Raw genomic sequence first — 14961 nt, 5'->3', positions numbered from 1 at the left:
TATGTACGGCAATAATCTTACTGATCTGTATGCAGACAAAGAACTTCACTGTACGTTGGTACACATAATAATAAAGAACTATCTACAACATTTAGCAGGTACTATCACAATGTTTAAGAAACATTTGAATAGACACATGGATAGGACACGTTTAGATGGATATGGGCCAAATGCAAGCAGGTGGGACTAGAGTAGCTGGGACATGTTGGTCAGTGTGGGCAAGTTGGGCTGAAGGGCCTGTTTCCATACTGTATGACTCTATGTCTATAAAAAGGAACCAATGAATAATATTCAGGGATGAAATGAGGAGAGGAAGCAGTTTCATCCCACATATAAAACATAGAACAGTACAGAAAGGACACAAGGTGCTGGAGTAACTCAGTGGGTCAGGCAGCATCTCTGGAGAGCATGGATAGGTGATGTTTTGGCATCCAGATCCTTCCCCTTTCAACATGGAACAGTACAGCACAGGGATCGGCCCTTCATCCCACAATGTCTATGCATAACATGATGCCAAGATCAGCTTATCTCCTCAGCCTGTTGATCCAGATCCCTCCATTCCCTGCATGTCCATGTGCATGTCTAAAAGCTGCTTAAACACCACTATCGTATCTGCCTCCACCACCACCTCTGGCAATGTGTTCCAGGCTCCCACCACCCTCTATGTAAAATAATTGTGCCAAACATCGTCCGTTCAATCTAGTTCCATGATATCCCACTTTCTCATCCATTCCCTACAAACTAAGGGTTATTTTAACAGAAGCCAATTAATCTACACACCTGCATGTCTCTGGGATGTGGGAGGAAACCGGAGCACAGGCAGTGACATGGAGAACGTGCAAGCTCCGCACAGAGGCCTGTATCGAACAAGGGTCTCTGGTGCTGTGTGGCAGCAGCTCTACCACAATGCTGCCCTCTTTTAACCAGCACTCTTTTAACCAATTAACATACAATCCCGCGCATCTTTGGGACAAGGAAGGAAACCGGAGCACCCAGTGGAAGCCTTTGCGGTCATAGGGAGGTGGTACAAAATCCAAACACAGGCAGCACCCGAGGTCAGGATGGAACCAGGGTCTCTGGCGCTGTGAGACTGCGGTTCTACCTGCTGCGCCGCTATGCCACCCTGTCATGTGGGCACGTTGGTCTCCGACTGCAGCTGGGAGGAGCGGTGAGTTAGCTGGCCTACCCCTAAGGGGTAGGCCATTTAGGACTGAGATGAGGAAAAACCTTTTCACCCAGAGAGTTGTGAATCTGTGGAATTCTCTGCTGCAAAAGGCAGTGGTGGCCAATTCACTGGATGTATTCAAGAGGGAATAATTTACTGCTCTTAGGCAAACAAAGAATCACTGGGGTTGGTACACATAATAATAAAGAACTGATCTACAACATTAGCAGGTACTATATTAAATGGTTTAAGAAACATTTGAATAGGACACATGGATAGGACAGGTTTAGATGTCAGGATGGGCCAAATGCAAGCAGGTGGGGACTAGAGTAGTCTGGGAGATGTTGGTCAGTGTGGGCAAGTTGGGCTGAAGGGCCTGTTTCCATACTGTATGACTCTATGTCTATAAAAAGGAACCAATGAATAATATTCAGGGATGAAATGAGGAGAGGAAGCAGTTCCATCCCACATATAAAACATAGAACAGTACAGAAAGGACACAAGGTGCTGGAGTAACTCATGTGATGGTCAGGCAGCTTGCTCTGGAGAGCATGTCGAGGATGACTTTTGGAATCCAGATCCTTCCCCTTTCAACATGGAACAGTACAGCACAGGGATCGGCCCTTCATCCCACAATGTCTATGTGGGAACATGATGCCACAGAGTGCTGTATCTCCTCAGCCTGTTGATCTGGAGATCCCTCCATTCCCTGCATGTCTTCCATGTGCATGTCTAAAAGCTGGAAGAGAACACCACTATCGTATCTGCTCCACCACCACCACCTCTGGCAAGGTGTCCAGGCTCCCACCACCCTCTATGTAAAATAATTGTGCCAAACATCGTCCGTTCAATCTAGTTCCATGATATCCCACTTTCTCATCCATTCCCTACAAACTAAGGGTTATTTTAACAGAAGCCAATTAATCTACACACCTGCATGTCTCTGGGATGTGGGAGGAAACCGGAGCACAGGCAGTGACATGGAGAACGTGCAAGCTCCGCACAGAGGCCTGTACAAATCGAACAAATCGTGCTGGTGCTGTGTGGCAAAGCTATTACCAGTTTGCTAGGCCTTTTAACCAGTTATAATAATTTTAACCAAATAACATACAATTCACTCCGCAATCTTTGGGACAAGGGTTTTATAAAGCAAGCACCTAAAGGTAGCCCCTTATTTTTCATAGGGAGGGCGTACAAAATCCAAACACAGGTAGCATAAAGGTCAGGATAGCGAACCAGGGTCTCTGGCGCTGTGAGACTGCGGTTCTACCTGCTGCGCCGCTATGCCACCCTGTCATGTGGGCACGTTGGTCTCCGTCTGCAGCTGGGAGGAGCGGTGAGTTAGCTGGCCTACCCCTCCTTAAGAATAAGGGGTAGGCCATTTAGGACTGAGGTGAGGAAAAACCTTTTCACCCAGAGAGTTGTGAATCTGTGGAATTCTCTGCTGCAGAAGGCAGTGGTGGCCAATTCACTGGATGTATTCAAGAGGGAGTTAGATTTAGCTCTTAGGGCCAACGGAATCAAGGGGTATGGGTAGAAAGCAGGAGCTGGGTACTGATTTTGGATGATCAGCCATGACCATATTAAATGGCGGTGCTGGCTCGATGGGCCGAATGGCCTGCTCCTGCACCTATTTTCTATGTTTCTATGTCAGGAGGTCTGCGATCATACCCACCGATAATGGAGAGGATCACCACCACGAAGTCGAAGATGTTCCACCCAACGGTGAAGAAGTACTGCCTGAGGGCGATGATCTTTAGCGTGCACTCGGTGGTGAAGAGCACAATGAAGGTGGTGTTGATGATGAAGAGGATCCTCTCCATGTTAGAGTCCATGTTGTCTGTCTCCACCATCATCGTCACCATGTTGAGGCAGATCAAGATCATGATGATGATGTCAAAGGCTTGCTTCGTGACCAAGTCGAAGATGACTCCCTGGAATCTATTCTGGAAAGCGGGAAGGAGAGACAATTCATGATGGCTTAATTCTAGGAGCAAGTCCAAGTGGGAAGATAGACATCCAAAGTGCTGTAGTTTTTTGTAAGCCATTGCAAAATCTCTAGGGAGCATGGATAGGCAACGTTTCAAGTTGGAAAATCCTCTTAAACTTTTTAATACTTGGGATATGAAAGTGAATTTGGTGTCAAATTAAACTTGGTGTTATGCTTTATCTGATGGGATAAATTGCAGACTTGATTTTTAAAATCTCAAAATTTTGTAACATTGCTAAGTCATGGGTGGAGAAACAAGGAGCTACAGAAGAACCCAGTCTGATGAAGGATCTCGACCGGGAACGTCACCTATTCCTTTTCTCCAGAGATGCTGCCTGACCCTCTGCGTTACTCCAGCATTTTGTGTCTGTCTTTGGTGTAAACCAGCATCTGCAATTCCTCCCTGCACATTCCAAGTTGGAATCCTGGAGAGGAACACTCCTGGAGAGGAACACTCTTGTGTTACAGCAGGGAAACATGGCCAAGTTTGGGTAAAGGGCCTGCTTCTGTACTGGATGACTTTAATCAAGGAAAAAAAATAAAAGGATAAACCCACATACCTGAAGTTCATTTCATAATCCCAGAACTTCCCAAAGCCTCTGCTGCCAACAAATTACTTTGGATTAATTGATTGAAAGGTACAGAATGCCATCAGGCCCTTCGGCCCACCGAGTCCACGCCAGCCCATCAATCACCCACTCACACTAGTTCTTTGTTATCCCACTTTCTCTTCTACAACCTACTAAGGGCAATCTTACAGAGGCTGATTAACCTACAAACCTGAGCATCTTTCAGATGTGGGAGGCAACCGGAGCACCCGTAGGAAGTCCACGCAGTTACAGGGAGGAGGTGCAAACTCTGCACCGAGGTCAAGATCAAACATACAGGTATGTCTCTGGTGCTGTGAGGCAGAGGCTCTACCAGCTACACCACTGCGCTTCCCTCTTTTAACCAGTACTCTTTTAACCAGTGGGATAACATAGACCTAATGCAAAGCAGTGAACAATGGTCAGCATGGACTCAGTGGGCAGAAGGGACTGCATTCATGCTGCATCTCTGAATCAAACATCATTTACTGTCCATCTCAAGATAGCTGGAAGCAACTTTCTTGGGCAGATGGGCTTTTAGCAGCTGCTCTTGTGAACGCAGAAGAGCTGATGGACTTGCTCCTTCACCCACCGCTCACACTTGGACTTTGGGCTCCTCAATGAGTTCATTGGGGGACTTCCTGCTGCCCATAATTCTGAAGATAAAGGATGGGTGACGTCTCGGGTTCTTGAGAAAAAGGATGTGCCTTTCTCTGCGATCACTTCTCATGACTCACAGTGAACAACATTACATTTAGGGTAATTTATGATTTTTAATTTATTGTGACAATTTAAATGAACTTAAACATATTTAATTATTTCAAGTACTTTTCAGCATTTTAAATAATCTTTTAAGAAAATGTAATCTTTTTGTCTTTTAACAACATTAATTTTGCATTGGACGCAATGAACTGCAGATACTGGAATACGAAGGACACAATGTGTCTGGGTAACTCAACGGGTCAGGAAGCATCTGTGGAGAGCACGGGCAGGCAATGGTGTGGGTCAGGACCATGCTTCAGACTCAAGGCTCCTGATCCAAAAGTGTATCCACCTATCACGCTCCAGGGAGAATGTTTTGACCTGCTGAGTTATTCCAGCACGTTGTGTCATTTCTTTCAGCAGCGGATCCATTTGTAAAATTATTAAAATATATTTCTGCATGTTTGTGAATGTCAGAAACAATCGGAAATACTCGTAGTTTCTTGACGGATTTGACAGCTGGTAATACTTTACTATCAGGGCTCTTACCAAAGGCCTTGGGATAGGTTTCTGTGGCTTCTTCGAGCCAAGTTTCTTCATTGCATTGTAGTATTTCTTCTGTTCCTCTGTCATGAAGATGTCCTGACCACCTAAGTGGAGAGGGAAAAGAGGATACTGTTATTTTTCACAAAAGTCAATATTGGCTTATTCCTGGAATTCAACCGTTAAACTGTTTACAGTTTAAAGCAGATGTGCGGGACGATTGTTTTACACAGAGGGTGGGGGGTGTCTGGAACATACTACCAGGGGTGATGAGGGAGACAGATACTTTACTTTAGGCATTCAAATGTTGTGCCTCTATTCAAGAAGGGATGCAGGGGAACTGCTGGGAACTATAGGCCAGTGAGCTTAACGTCTGTGGTCGGAAAGTTACGAGAGAGTATTCTGAATGATAGGATATCCATGCACTTGGATGGACAAGTTCTAATTAGGGAGAATCAGCATGGTTATGTACGTGGGAGGTCGTGTCTCAAGAATCTGATTGAGTTTTTTGAAGATATGACCAAAAAGGTAGATGAGGGAAGAGTTGTAGATGTTGTATATACCAACTTCAGCAAAAGCATTTGACAGCTCTGGAAGGTTGGATCGCATGGGATCCAAGGAGAGATAACTAAATCAATAGAAAATTGGCTTCATGGCAGGAAACAGAGGGTGGTGGTGGAAGGTTGTTCTCAGGTTGGAGGCCTGTGACTAGTGGTGTGCCTCAGGGTTCGTAGCTGGGCACATTACTGTTTGTCATCGATATCAATAATTTGGAAGAGAACATACACGGCAAGATTAGCAAATTTGCAGATGATACAAAAGGGGGTCATTTTGCAGATGGTGAAGATGAATGTCAAAACTTGCAGCAGGATCTTGATCAATTGGCCAGGTAGGCTGAGGAATGGTTGATGGAATTTAATACAGAAAAATGTGATGTGTTACATTTTGGAAAGTTTAACATGGGCAGGACCTACATAGTGAATGGTAGGGCTCTGGGGAGTGTTGTAGGAGAGGGATCGAGGAGAGCGTGTACATTGTCCCTTAAAGGTGGTGTCACAGGTAGATAAGGTGGTCAAAAGGTATTTTGGCATTTTGGCCTTCATCAGTCAGAGTATTGAGTATAGAAGTTGGGAGGTCATGGTGTGGTTGTATAAGACATTGGTGAGGCTGCATTTAGAGTATTGTGTTCAGTTTTGGGCACCATGTTGCAGGAAAGATGTTGTCAAGCAGAATAGGTTACAGAGAAGATTTACGAGTATGTTGCCAGGATGAACTATCGGGAAAGGTTGAGCAGGTTGGGACTCTAATCCTTGGCACACAGGAGGATGAGGGGTGATCTTACAGAGGTGTATAAAATCATGAGAGGAAGAGATCGGGTAGACGCACAGAGTCTCTTGCCCAGAGTAGGGGAATCGAGATCCAGGGGACGTGGGTTTAAGGTGGAAAGATTTAATAGGAATCTGAGGGGGTAACTTTTTCACACAAAGGATGGTGGGTGTATGGAACAAGCTGCCAGAGGAGGTAGTTGAGGCAGGGACTATTGAAATGTTTAAGAAACAATTAGATAGGTTCATAGATAGGACAGGTTTGGAGGGATATGGGCCAAATGTAGGCATGTGGGACTAGTGCAGATGGGACATGTTGGCCGGTGTGGGCAAGTTGGGCTGAAGGGCCTGTAAAACATACAGCTGGACTTTGACGGAGGAGTTTGGTACTTATCTTTTTCTTCTGCTGGTTAAAGTTATCAATGATGACACCGATGAAGAGGTTCAGGGTGAAAAACGATCCAAATATGATGAATATCACAAAGTAGACGTACATGTAGGTGTTGATCTCATATTCAGGCTGTTCACCGATCTGCAAAGGGAAGGGCAAAGTGAGACATGAGGGAGAGAGAGAGGAGGGTGTGTGGGTGGGGGAGGAGAGGGGGGGGGGGAGGGAGGGGGAGAGGGGAGAGAGAGGGGGAGAGAGGGGGGGAGAGGAGAGAGAGGGAGAGAGAGAGAGGAGGGGAAAGTGAAGGGGCAGAGGGAGAGGGGAGTGAGAATGGGGCAGAGAGAGGGGGTGAGAGTGGTGAGGAAAGAGGGGATAGAGAAGATGGGAGAGAGGGGGGGTGGAGAGCAAGGGAGGGGGAGAAAGAGAAGGGAGAGAGAGAGAGAGAGGGGGGAGAATGTGGAGAGGAGGAGGAGAGAGAGGGGGGGACAGGCGGAGAGAGAGTGGAGAGATTGGGGGAGAGAGAGGGTGGGGAGAATGGGGGGAGAGAGAGAGGAGGCGGAGAGATGTGGGAGAGATGGGGGAGAGAGGGTGGAGATGGGGGAGGGAGACAGGCGGGAGAGAGGGGGGGAGAGAGTGGGGGAGAGAGGGGGGAGAGATTGGGGGAGAGAGAGGGGGGGAGAATGGGGGAGAGAGAGAGGGGGAGAGGGAGACAGGCGGAGAGAGGGGGGGGGAGAGAAGGGGGAGAGAGTGGGGGGAGAGAGGGGGGAAGAATGGGGGAGAGAGAGGGAGGGAGAGGGAGACAGGCAGAGAGAGAGGGGGGAGAGGGGGAGAAGGGGGAGAGAGTGGGGAGAGAGAGCTTCTGTGTCCTTATGTTCAGTAGCATGGAATGCTGTTAACCAGAAGTGTGGTGCAAGAAATGCCTCACAACCACCTTCCCTGGGGCATTCAGGGATGTGCGATAAATGCTGGTGTCCCCAGCACTACACAGATCTTGAAAACGACTGCAAAAATAAACCACCCTTGCTCAGAAAGAAAAACAGAAATGTTGGAGGAATCTCAGCACGTCAGGCAGCATCGGTGGAGCAGGAAAGTGACTCACAACCTTTGATTTTAGGTACAGCACAGAAACAGGCCCTTTGGCCCAGTGAATCCGTGCTGGCCAGTGATCACCCCATACACTAGCACTATCCTACACACTAGGGACAATTTACAAATTTACCAATGCCAATCAACCTACAAAATTATATGTTTTTGGCATGTAGGAGGAAAACGGGGCACCGGTAGAAAACCCACGCTGTCACAGGGAGAATGTACACATTCCGCACAGATAGTAACCGTGGACAGGATCGAACCCGGGTCTCTGGCGCTGTAACATAGAAACATAGAAAATAGGTGCATGAGTAGGCCATTCGGCCCTTCCAGCCTGCACCGCCATTCAATATGATCATGGCTGATCATCCAACTCAGTATCCTGTACCTGCCTTCTCTCCATACCCCCTGATCCCTTCAGCCACAAGGGCCACATCTAACTCCCTCTTAAATGTAGCCAATGAACTGGCCTCAACTACCTTCTGTGGCAGAGAATTCCAGAGATTCACCACTCTCTGTGTGTGAAAAATGTTTTCCTCATCTCGGTCCTAAAAGATTTCCCCCTTATCCTTAAACTGTGACCCCTTGTCCTGGACTTCCCCAACATCAGGAACAATCTTCCTGCATCTAGCCTGTCCAACCCCTTAAGAATTTTGTAAGTTTCTATAAGATCCCCCCCCCTCAATCTTCTAAATTTCTAAATTTAAGGCAGCAACTCTACCGGTGCGTGAGATAATCCATATTGTTTGTTACAAATTCTGAGCTAAGTCTGAGGAAGGGTCGCTGACCTGACGCATTGTCTTAATTCTCCTTCACAGATGCCGTTCGACTGGCTGAGTTGCTGCTACTATTTCAGATACCAGCGTCCCCCATTTTGTCCGAAAGAATAGCTGCTCCCTTAGCATGTCTGCATGAAAGCTCCTGCCCGAACACCACCCCCTCCCTCAGACAGCAAGTGTACTCGGTCCACACAGGGAACAGCAGGTGCCGGTTTACAAAAAAGGACACAGAGCGCTGGAGTAACTCTGTGGCTCAAGCAGCATCTCTGATGACAAGGACAGGTGACATTTTCGGTTGAGATCCCTTTTTAAAGTGATTTATAGTAGGGGGGAGAAAGGTATATGGGGGGGGGGGGAGCGCCTGGCTGGTCATAGGTGGAGAAACAAGGAACTGCAGAAGAACCCTGATTAAAGAAGGGTCTTGACCAAAAACGTCACCTATCCATGTTCTCCAGAGATGCTGCCTGACCCGCTGAGTTAGTCCAGCATCTTGTGCCTATCTTCAGTGTAAACCAGCATCCTTCCTAGACCTTCCAAGAACTGCAGATGCTAGTTTTCAAGAAAAAGAGGCTGGAATAACTCAAAGAGTCAGACAGCATCTGCGGAGGACATGGATAGGTGACGTTTTGGATCAAAACCCTTCTTTTGACGGGTCAGACAGCTTTGACGTTGGCCTGGAGAAAGGTCCCGACCCAAAATGTAACCTGTCCATATTCTCCACAGATGCTGCCTGACCCTTTGAGTTACTCCAGCACTTTGTGTCTCTTTTTCTTGTAAAGCAGCATCTGCAGTTCCTTGTTCCGACAGGCGAGGAAGATTTGAATGGCAGACGGTTGGGCAAATGATCTCTGATCTGCTTGGATGCTGGATCACAACAAGGCAACGAGGAATTCTTACATTTCTTGAGTCTACCGCAGCGTACATAATGCTCATCCAGCCTTTGAAGGTTGCCTGGAAAGAGAGGAGAAAATAAATAAAGCGACACGTACTCTCCACTCCTTAATCATAGTAAGACATCATTAAGCGGTAATATGGTTAAGTCATTGGACCAGTTATGTATAGACTGTATGTAGATTCAAGATTCATGATTCAAGAGAGTTTATTGAGATACGGCATGAGAACATGGCCTTCGTCCTACTGAGTTCGTGCCAACCAGCGATTACCATGTAAACTAGCACTACCCTACACTCCAGGGACAACTTACAATTTGTTTTCTGGAGCCAATTCACCTACCTACCTTGTGGGGAAAAAACAGAGCACCTGGAGAAAACCCACTCCCAGACCATCACACAAACCGACCTCCCTTCCATTGCCTCCATCTACACTTCAGGACTAGTCTCACTGGGGCACTCCCGCTTATCCACACTCCCATCAGGCAAGTAGTACACAAGTGTGAAAACGCACACCTCCCGATTCAGGGATAGTTTCTTCCCAGCTGTTATCAGGCAACTGAACCATCCTCTCACCAACTAGAGAGTGGTCCCAAGCTACTATCTACCTCCTTGGCGATCCTTGGACTATTTTTAAACAGACCTTACTGGACTTTATCCTACACTAAACATCATTCCCTTTATCACATATCTGTACACTGTGGACAGCTCAATTGTAATCTTGTATAGTATTTTCACTAGCTGGTTAGCACGCAACAAAGCTTTTCACTGTACCCCAATACACAAGATGATAAAGAGGAAGAAGATTAGACTTGAGGAGGAATTAGACACAGTGAGGAATGTGGGGAATCCACTGTGGTGGATGTTTATGTAGTCGTGTGGCTTGTTGCTTTTTCTAGTGTGACTATATGGTAAATCAAGTGTCTCTGCACCTGGATTGGTACACGTGACAATAAAATACCTTTGAACCTTTTTGAACCTTTGAAAATTCAATTTTATATATTTCTATCAGGGAACCTGGCATCTTCCAAAGTTCCAGAAAAAACAATCCAAGTCTGTCCAACCTGTCTATGTAGCTAATACCCCTTAACCCAGGCATCATCTACCAACCCTATTTGTGTCTCTCATAATGTTATAAACCTCTATATTGTGAGACATTTCTCTTACTTGATCACGTTGTCCAAAAGACCTCCATTGAAGAGTGTACTCTTTAGGATGGTCTGAGGTCATCGAGTCCCACTGCACGGAAACCGGCCCTTCAACCCAACACATCGATGCTGACCAAGGTGCGCCATCTAAGCTAGCCCCACCTGTCCAAATGTGTAGGAAGGAACTGCAGATGCTGGTGTACAGCAAAGATAGACCCAAAATGTTTGCGTAACTCAGCGGAACAGGCAGCATCTCTGGAGAGAAAGTAATGGGTGGCGTTTCGGGCTGAGATCCATCTTCAGACAGAGTCGGAGGGGGGCAGGGTGGAGGGAAACTGGAGATATGGAAGGGTACAAAGAGAATGTAAGGTGTGGAAAGGACAGATCAAAGCAGAAGATGATCAAGGAAATGTACACTGCCTCATTGATGGCTGAGGGGAAGGTGACAACGAGGCGTGCAAACAGTAAATCCCACCTGTCCAAATGTCTATTCATTGTGCCACTCCCCGTATTCGAACTAACCATGGCAGTATTTGAAATCACAACGCCATGCTCAAACATCCAAGTAACAAGTAACACCAAGATAGTCCACTCACTTCACCACATTCCCCTGGGCCCTCGGTCAGCTAGAGGGAACTCTTCCCTCTGGTGGAGTGGTCGACAAGAAAGTGGCATAACCTTCATATCAAAGTTAGACCATTCATGGCTGCTGTTGGGCTTTGTCATCCTGAGACGCAAGGAACTGCAGATGTTGGAATCTTCAGCAAAACACAAAATGCTGGAGAAACTCAACGGGTCAGGCAGCATCTGTGGAGGGAATGGACAGCTGATGTTTCTGGTGGGCTCTGAGAAAGGGTCCCGGACAGAAACGTCACCTGTCCATTTCCTTCCGCAGATGCTGCCTGGCCCGTTGAGTTCCTCCATCACTTTGTGTTTTAGTTTAGAGAGAGTTTAATTTAGAGATACGGCATGCAAACAGGCCCGTTGGCCCACCGGGTACCGGCTCTATGTTATCCCATTTTCCTTTCCTACACAATATTATCAGAAGCCAATTAAACTACGAATCTACATGTCTTTGGAATGTGGGGGGAAACCGGAGGACCTGGAGAAAATTCACGCAGTCACAGAGAGAATGTGCAAACTCCACACAGACAGCACATAGTCAGAATCGAACCCAGTTCTCTGGCGCTGTCAAGCAGCAACTGTGCCGCCCATTAATATTGCTTGGTAATATTAATAATGCAGCAACTGAACAGTTTGACCATGCTTTATTCCAAGCTAATATTTCCATAATTCTAACTGAGGGAGTCACAAAGGGTGAGCAGGTATGACATGATAGAAATGTTAAAATGTCCCATATTTTACTTATTCAGTTTAACTCCCAGGGATCAGAATAAGGTCGTGTTTCTGTGATATTATAGATTAATAATATCACAGTATCCTTGAAAGGTCACGTCAATGTATTTTCAATTCAAATTAAATACCATGAACAGCAGATCTAGGTGCTGACTTCTTACCCCTCCACTCCTTATTTTACAGTTATAACAGCATATTAATCTTCATGAACAAAACACCAGCATTTTAGTTTAGAGATACAGCGCAGAAACAGGTCCTTCAGCCGTTCGAGTCCGCACCCACCAGCGATCACCCTGTACACTAGCACTATCAAACACATGGAACAATTTACAATTTTTACCAAAGCCAATTAACCCTCAAACCTGTACATTTTTGGAGTGTGGGAGGAAACCAGAGCACCCGGAGAAATCCCACACGGTCATAAGGAAAATGTACAACCTCCGTACTGACAGCCTCCATAGTCAGGATTGAATTTGGATCACTGGTGTTGTAAGGCAGCAATTCTACTGCTGTGCCACTGTGCTGCCCTTTCTTCACTTGAGTTAGAGAATGGCATCAAATGTACAGTGACTCCCTCAATTTTAACCTCACTCCACACCCCCATAGCTCCCTGTGTAGTTATGGAAACTTCTGATCCCCAAGTCCATTCAAAACATCAGACACACTCTTTCCTCTTCCCCATCATGACAATCAACTACAGCCAAATCTACCCTCGTAACATTTTAGATTCAGGTTCATTATTGTCACCTGTACTGAGGTACAGTGAAATGCTTTGTATTAAGTGCTTTAATAACGAACAGATCAGATATATCATACATTTATACAATCAAGTCAAACTGCAGTACAATAGGTAGAGCAAAGGGGAAGATACAGAGTGCAGAATATAGTTCTCAGCATTGTAGTGCCTCAGTTTCAGAGACAAAGTCCAATATCTGCAATGGGGTAGAGGTGAATCGGACCGTGTCCAAGCCTATGAAGGACCGTTCAGAAACCTGATAACAGAGGGGAAGAAGCTGTTCCTGAGTCTGATGGTGTGCTTTCAAGCTTCTATACCTTCTGCCATAGGGGGAGGGAGAAGAAGGAATGACTGGGGTTGGACAAGTCTTTGATTAAGTTGGCTGCTTTTCTGAGGTGTCGTGAAGTGTAGATGGAGTCGATGTCAAAGTCTGCATTGATAAGAACATAGAACAGGCCCTTCAGCCCACAAAACATGATGCCAAGTTAATCTCCTCTGCCTGCTCGTGATCCCTATCCTTCCATTCCATGTGCATCCATGTGCCTGTCTGAAAGCCCATTAAACACTACTATTATATCTGTTTCCACCACCAGCCCTTACAGTGTGTTCCAGGCTCCCTCCTCTCTGTGTGTAAAATAACCTGCTCCACACATCTCCTTTAAACTTTGCCCCTCTGCGATCTTAAAGCTATGCCCTCTAGCCTTTGGCATTTCCACCCTGGGGATGTTCTACCCTATTCATAATTAGACAAACTTCTATCAAGTCTCTCCTCAGACTCAGATGTTCCAGAGAAAACAATCCAAAATATAGCTAATACTGCAGGCATCATTCTATCATGTAGAAACAAGGAACTGCAGATGCTGGTTAATACCAAATATAGACACAAAGTGCTGGAGTAACTCGGCTGGGTCAGGCAGCATCTCTGGAGGACATGGATAGGAGATGTTTTGGGTCGGGACCCTTCTTCAGACTCAGCACTCGCCTCTCTCAAGCACTCTATCTATCATTGGTATAAACGAACATGCTATCATTCCTGACTTAAATAACTGGTTTCGAATGTTATCATATTGTGAGGAACTCTTCCTTTAATGCCCCTTTACAACAAGGTTATTAATAAACCCTTTCTTATATAGTCGGAGTCCCACCAGTCCACGTTTGGCCCATATCCCTCTAAACCTTTCATTAACCATGTATCTGTCCCAATGTCTTTTAAATGTTCTCAATTGCCTTGTCTGGCTGCTCGCTCCAAATGCCCACCCAGTGAAAAAGTTGTCCTTCCATTTCCTATTAAATCTTTCCCCTCTCACCATGAACTTATAATGGCTCACAATGAAGCGTATAAGTCATCCGACATAGGGCAATGAGTGGCAGGATTAGTATTGGATGATTTGGAGTAAAGCAGGTTTGCAGAGCGTAATATATAACAGAAAATCGTTCAAAGACATTGAAGTCCATTTAGGTTTTAGTTCTAGTTTTTTAGTTTTTAGATACAGCATGGAAACAGGCCCTTGGGCATTAGTTCTATCCTACACACTAGGGACAATTTACTGAACCCAATTAACCTACAAAATCGTTGGGAGGAAACCGGAGCACCCGGAGAACGTACAAACTCCACATGGATAGCACCCGTAGTCAGGATCGAACCCGGATCTCTGGCTCTGTAAGGCAGCAATTCTACCGCTGCGTCGCTGTGCTGTCCATTTGAAAACTGTACTGTTTCCAAACAAAGGTGCTTGTGAGTACTACAAAAGGCAGCCCTATCAGATTGAGCCATCCCAGCTTGTCCTCCATTCAATGGTGTTAAATTTAGATCGCCTTTGCATTGGGGAGACTGAGCGTTTCAAATGCAAATTGAACGCTGTGATTCCATGCCTTGTTAGATTGGAACAGGGGAGCTGGTGTGTAGCCGAAAGTCCGGTTGCTAGGAGACACACAAAGGGGAATGAATCAAATCCAGGAGCAAATGGATGCTGCGGAGAGGGAGATTTTGGAGGAATGTTCCACCGATAACTCATTGGCATGATGGGAAGAGGGAGCGTGTAAATGGCACATACAGGTTAAAGCCTCGCAGGGAATGGGGCGGCACAGTAGCGCTGTGGGTAGAGCCACTACCTCAGTGCCAGAAACACGGGCTCCATCCTGATCCTGGCTGCTGTCTGTGCGTAGTTTGCATGTTTCCCCCATGACTGTGTGGGTTTTCTCCGGGTGCTCTGGTTTCCTCCCACATCCAAAAGGCGTGCGGGTTTGTAGGTTAATTGGCTTG

At 46.2% G+C, this 14961-nt stretch overlaps 1 protein-coding gene across 1 annotated transcript in view; it reads right to left on the bottom strand.

The window, feature by feature from the left end:
- The window catches only part of LOC129714255 (sodium channel protein type 4 subunit alpha-like), a 297253-nt gene that overhangs the window by 10283 nt on the left and 272009 nt on the right, over positions 1-14961 (bottom strand). The window contains 4 exon segments of the mRNA XM_055663806.1: positions 2841-3111; positions 4994-5094; positions 6703-6844; positions 9466-9519. Coding sequence (XP_055519781.1) covers positions 2841-3111; positions 4994-5094; positions 6703-6844; positions 9466-9519 — 568 coding nt within the window.

Source organism: Leucoraja erinacea, chromosome 2 (assembly GCF_028641065.1).
Source record: "Leucoraja erinacea ecotype New England chromosome 2, Leri_hhj_1, whole genome shotgun sequence".
Classification (NCBI taxonomy): domain Eukaryota; kingdom Metazoa; phylum Chordata; class Chondrichthyes; order Rajiformes; family Rajidae; genus Leucoraja; species Leucoraja erinaceus.
Note: the sequence above shows the minus strand (reverse complement) of the source record. Positions and strands in the feature narration are given on the sequence as shown.